At 46.2% G+C, this 6,000-nt stretch overlaps 1 protein-coding gene across 1 annotated transcript in view; it reads right to left on the bottom strand.

The window, feature by feature from the left end:
• Window positions 1-6,000, bottom strand: part of STK17A (serine/threonine kinase 17a) — a 37,050-nt gene continuing 31,050 nt past the window's right edge. Inside the window, exons 4-7 of the mRNA XM_031454626.2 lie at window positions 4,620-4,746; window positions 1,724-1,772; window positions 1,456-1,635; window positions 1-673 (exon numbers count right to left, since the gene is read on the bottom strand). Coding sequence (XP_031310486.2) covers window positions 349-673; window positions 1,456-1,635; window positions 1,724-1,772; window positions 4,620-4,746 — 681 coding nt within the window. The 3' untranslated portion in view covers window positions 1-348. The remainder of the gene's footprint in view (window positions 674-1,455; window positions 1,636-1,723; window positions 1,773-4,619; window positions 4,747-6,000) is intronic.

The following is a 6,000-nucleotide window of genomic DNA, read 5'->3' as shown; positions in this document are numbered from 1 at the left end:
TTAATTTTGGCACTTTTACTTGGAATTTTAAGGAAAGTGAATACAGTTATCTTTGCATACAAATTCTCATTCTGGAGAAACAGGATGTAGAAATAAAAGGTTCCAACATGTCCCTTCTTAAAAAATGACATTGAAACAGATAACTTTACCCGTTAAATCTCCTGGTTGGCAACTTTATAAATCTGGCTTGATTCCTCTAACTGCACCAGTGTGACAAAGTTATTTTAGTTTCTATCAGGGATACCTGGTTATCCACTTACAGCACACGTACCATTTGGCCAGAAGTCCATAAATAATATTAATGTTTCCAATGTAGAAATCTTAGAAAGTTCTAAAGGGAAATACTGCTCAGTAGATAAAATCTCCTGGAATTTCTTGTAGCAAAGGTTCCTCAAATTTAAATCGTTTGGAAATGGCCTTTTGCTCCATTTTCTCTTTTTCAGACTGTCTGCATTGTCCTAAAGTATATGAAGTAACAACAATTAATTCCTCCGTTACGATCGACTCCTCGGTTTCCGGTTTCTGAGGCTCTGAATTAATTTCAGGCACAGAATCACCTGCCTGGAGGCCATCTGCTTCTGCTGATGTGTCTTTCTCCTTGGAAGAAGGCTCGTGCACACAGCTCTGCGTCAACCACGGATGTTTCAGGCAGTCCTCAGCGGTGGCTCGGTCTCTGTGTAAAGATACACATTTTACTTAGGACAAGGCAGTCTGAAACTTCGCCTACAGATCAGAGCATAAGGTATTGTCGGCTTATTGTGACTCCGGAGTAAAAACTAGAAGTCTTGGCATTTGCGTGCAAATGCCATTCCCCACAACGTTGACAAATATTTAAGTAAGGGATCTCTGAAAAGCCTGCCTCAAAGCCCAAGGATGTACAGAAAATCTGTTATACTGAGGGACAGCTCACAGTTTCTAAAAACAGTTTCATTTTTGCCACTGTTTCTTTCAACAGATAAGAAGCAGCCAGAGGTTTCACCTAGTTTTTTCTTTTTTAAAATAGACTATTCTTTTAGAGCAGTTTCAGGTTCCCAGCAGAATTGGGCAGAAAATACAGAGAGTTCGCCCGTAGCCCTCCCACCCATACGCGTGTACTCCCCTCCCCTCAGCATCCCTCATCAGTGTGGCGTATTGGGTACAGTCGATGAACCATCATGGGCACTCTGTTGTCAACCAAAGTCCACACTTTACATTAGGGTTCCCTCTTGATGTTGTACATTCCGTGGGTTTTGACAAATGCATGATGCCATGGAGCCACCACTATAGTGTCATACAGAGTAATTTCACTGCCCCAAATCCCCTGTGCTCCGTCTTTTCATTCCTCCTTCCCTCCCTCTCCCCAGTTTCACCTAATTTTATGTCTACATTTTCAGGTGTTCATTTTGGGGTTTCAGCTGTTAATCCACTTTTGTTCAGAGCCGACTGCTCAAAAGATCAATATTAACTAATACTTACTCAGGCCTCTTAACCAGAAGCGTCTTGATGAAGTCAACAGCTGACTCAGAGACGACGTCAAATTCTTCCTCGGAAAAACTTAAATTCATCTGTGAGATGTTGAGGAATGTTTCTTGTTTATTATCACCCAAGAAAGGCGATATTCCGGTCAGCATGACGTATGTTAACACTCCAATGCTCCTAGATCAGAATGGAAATGTAAAAGGAAATTAGTATCAGATTCATTTCTTGACACTGATTTGATCGATTTTTCATAAATAATTCTTACCACATATCCGTTGCCATGCTGATAGGCTCATAACTGAGAACTTCAGGAGCTAGTGTTAGAAACAAAAGAAAACGTTTAGTTTTGTGGGGGCAAAAATGCCAAATTTTGCTGTTAGAGATAAAAATTCCAATAGTCATCAAACTATAAGACACTAAGGGTTGGGCTAAAATGAAATTAAGTTCACTTTATAAATCAAATGCATGTGAATTACTGTGACGTCTGACTAGACATTTGTAACTCACTTACATGCTTTTTGCACCTCCATCCTCCATCGCTGGATCCGAGAGTGTTTTTTAATTTTTGGATGCATAAATACTGCCTTTGTATAAACTGACTACTTTTACACTCTCCTCTTTCCACAACCTCTGTCTCATCCAGCATCAGCGCTAACGGATTACTGCTTTTAATCTTTTTCTGCCTCCCCACACCCTCACTCTCCCATCCATGGCACTCCCCACCCCGACCCCAACTCGGCCCACCCCTATCTACCCTCTGTGTTGCAGCTGGAGTGAGCTTTTAAAATGCCCACGCATTAATAAAAAGTCAATCGACACAGTTAATAAAAACCCCGGGCATCCTCAGATGACATGCATCCCACACAACCCAGACAACTCCATAGGGTTAAGAAAAACAATCTGCTTACTAAACCGCTGTCTTTCAAATTTTCCATTTTATAAACTGAAGACAAAGGAGGGGGTCTCTGATGATAGAATTTCGTCACAGTGGATGGCTGGCCCCACTACTAATCACACAGAAAGGCAACAGAAAGACATCCCCAGATGTGCAAGGACATGAGGAAATAAGGAAAATCCTTGAAAAGAAAAATCTACCCACTGATACAATCCAGTCAATCAAAAGACGATTGATTTCAAAAGTATACAAACAGGAAGGCCCCGGGCTAGGAAAAGACGGGCAGTAAGTACTGAATCCATTTAAAAACAGATCAAAGCCTAAACTGTGCTAATTACAATAAAAAAGGGAATGAAAATGTTCTAATTCTAGGAAAAACTAAAATGCTCAGAGTCGAATATCCATTACTGGTTGGGGACAAACCTGGCCCAGAATAGGAGGTGGAGGAAACGCGAGGGGAGCTGATTTCCTCAACTTCCAGCTCTAACTGTTGAGTTGAGAAATGGAGGTTATGAGTCTTTATTTTAAAGTTTGAAAAGAAACTCCTAGGAAATTGATGATGAAATGCACAGCATCCAAATTACTGGGTGGGCGCTCTTACGGGAGAGCGAAAGCCGGTGGGAGGAGGGGTGGGGATGACACTGCTGGGTGCTGACCCCAGAGCTTGGCTGAGCAGGTCCAGCGGGGCAGGACTTCTCCAGCCCCATTTCATGGACAGAGGAACGCGAGAGGTACAAAGCGTTTTGGGACCAAGGTCACCCGGCTGCCAGTTACAGAGCAGAACACGCCCAGGCCATCCGTTCCGTGTATTGAAACGCCAGGGGCTGGGGGATGAGGGGGTGGGAGGCTGAAACTCCCCTTTAAAAGGCAGGCCAGGGGAAGACACACCCCCCCGTGTTTTTCTGTACTGTATCTTTCTGAATTACCTTAGGATTTTTTGGGATTGCGCTTGTAATCATTCCGTGGACCTCTGGGTGTCTTCAGTTTACAGGGCCACCCATTAAAAACTGGCTGCACAACCCGGATGCCGCTCTCCCTGAAGGAGCACGTTAAGCCACATTCCTAAATCTCTTAGTGGTCATGATGCCTATCAGTCAGCACACTGGAGATTAAGTGTTCCCGTCCACAGAGCACACGGGCCAAGTCTGCAGGATGGTTCTCTCCCTGGCGTATCTTTTATCACCTAATTAATGAAGGATCTGTTCCAAATCGAAGGGCTTTAAAAAGTATTTTAAAACTTCAGATCATTTTTGGCACTATCATTGCCACACAGCTTTATTTTCCTCAACCCATCTGTCCTCTGCGGCTTTCTGTGTCCCCTGAATCCTTTTTATTCTTCGGCTCCTTCAAGGCTCTCCTGGTTCACCGTCCTCTCGCCAGGCCCCCAGGCTTTCCAGAAGGAGACTGCCTGTCTGCCTGCTTCATACCTCTGCCCTCAAGCAAATCTCCTTCCTCCCGCAGGCCCAGGCCACAGCCTTCTCTACTCCTGGTCAAGCTGCTCTCAGCTTCTGATACAAGACCTCTCCATCCTCCCCAGGGCTGCTGTCGCCCCGGGCCGCTTCCACAGTGACCTGAAGGACCCACGCAGCCCGGCACCCCCGCCTCGTGGCTACATCCAAGGCCTTGTAATTACAAAGGGCCGTTTCTACTCTGAAATTTTAAATGTTCTAACATCTGGCCATAGCCTTTAAATTATTTCACTGCTTTTTTTTTTAAAACCTCATTCAAACCACGATCCTTCTATGCCCCATCTTCCTTCCAGTCAATCAAAAAAGTCATAGTTCTTTTCCCACCAAACCATGCTGCATCACTTGAGCGCTCTCTCCTTTTTCTTTCTGCCAGAAGCTCGCAACACTGCATCAGTCCAACAGGATGCCCTGTTTTCCACATCTGTGCCATCACAGGGCTTGCAATTATTCTAATGTTTACTACCAACCGGAAGTTCTTAAAAGGTCCTTCCTTGTTAATATGCTTCCATCTTCAGATAACCTGATGTCCTCTGCTTTGTGAAAGTCCTCTCCTATTTCTCTGAGAAGCAATCTCTTCAAATTCCCAGTGCCCTCCAGGAAAGGGATCACAAGTTTGGTACCTGACTCTTCCAAGTTTTCCATTTTATAACTTAATTCAAAGGAAGGGGGTCTCTGATGTTGGAATTTCAGCCCAGTGGATGGCTGGCCCCACCACTACCCATGCCACACACGAGCCCCCAACAGAGGTGACGCCTGACCCCAAACACGAGACACACGCCACTCTGCCGAACACTTACCCACATATTCAGGAGTACCCATAATTTCTCGCAGCTCCTCGCTGTCCTTCATTATTCTTGAAAGACCAAAATCAACTATCTTAATGTCACCCAATGGAGAGTCACTTGTCAGCAGAATGTTCTGAGGCTGGAAAATAACATCCCCCAGATTAATAAAAGCAAGATTGAGCATGAAGAGCAAAAAGGGCAGGTCGCCCATGAAACAGACAGATTTTACCTGTGAAACAGCTCGAGAGATTTCACAGGAAACATTCATTACACAGGTACGTGCACAGGATACTTAGCACGTGTGAGGCAGCAGGCTTTGCACGATCTCCTCCCTTACACTGGCTCTCCCTCAGCACAGAAATATAAATATGCATCTATTCCTATCTTAGAACAAAATCAAACCACTTACAAAAAAATGCCCTCCCCCCGTGACTCTGCAGCCCTTTCCAGCCAACACACTCTGTCCCTCGGAGCTCCGCTTCTTGAAGCCAAGGCCGGGTATCCCAGCAACCACATCTCAGTCAAGCTGAATCAGGGCTTCCCTCTCTACTCCACCCGCTCTCACTAAGGTCACAGTACCGTGAGTACCAGAAGGGCCACCAAAGCCGGTGGGCGACTCAGGCTCGGTTCTGCACGCACTGACTGCTGTGCAGCTGGAACCACTCGTCATCCTTAACGCTCCTTCTTGGTCTAGTCCCCTCTCTCTCCGGATCCCTCACCATTTTCTCAGGACTTTTTTCTATGCCCTCTTTTTAAACATTGGTGCCGTCCAAGAGCTCTGGCAGGCCGGCCCCTCCTCCCGAGACTCCGCAGTCTATTTCTGGGCAGTTTCATCAACCATCAAAGCTTCCGCCGCCACTTAGATGGCAGCTTCTACCCTAAGCCCTCTCGGGACTCGCAGCGACAGTGAAAGTCAGCTCTGTTCATCTGGCTGCAATGCCCCCACCCTCAGCTACCACCACGGGCAAGGCCTTCAATTTGGCCAACAACTCAGTCAGACAGGGCCTCCTCCCCGCACCCCCTAAACTCACTCCTCTCTTCTGTGTTCCCAGTCTCGAAGCCCAAGTCAGGCACCAGGGCATCATCCTCAAACAGTCTTCATCTTCCACCGCTTACATTGGGTGATGTCACCAGTCATGCTCATTCTGTTTCCTAAATCCCAATGTCCCCACTGCTTGAAGTCTGGGATTCATGATTTCTTACGTGGACCACTACCCTCCTGTCTCTAGTTTTCCCCACCTTCGACCCATCCTCCAGTGTACCATAATCTTCCCACAATGTAAGCTGCTCACGGCATCTCCTCTCCCCATGGCGGGATGGCTGTCAGTCATCACCAGCAGACACACTCGAATGGGGGCGGCGGGACGCACATGGCGAATGTCGCCTAGAGCCA

Source organism: Camelus dromedarius, chromosome 7 (assembly GCF_036321535.1).
Source record: "Camelus dromedarius isolate mCamDro1 chromosome 7, mCamDro1.pat, whole genome shotgun sequence".
NCBI classification, from domain to species: Eukaryota; Metazoa; Chordata; class Mammalia; order Artiodactyla; family Camelidae; genus Camelus; species Camelus dromedarius.
The sequence above is the reverse complement of the archived record's forward strand: the minus strand, read 5'-3'. Positions and strand labels throughout refer to the sequence as shown.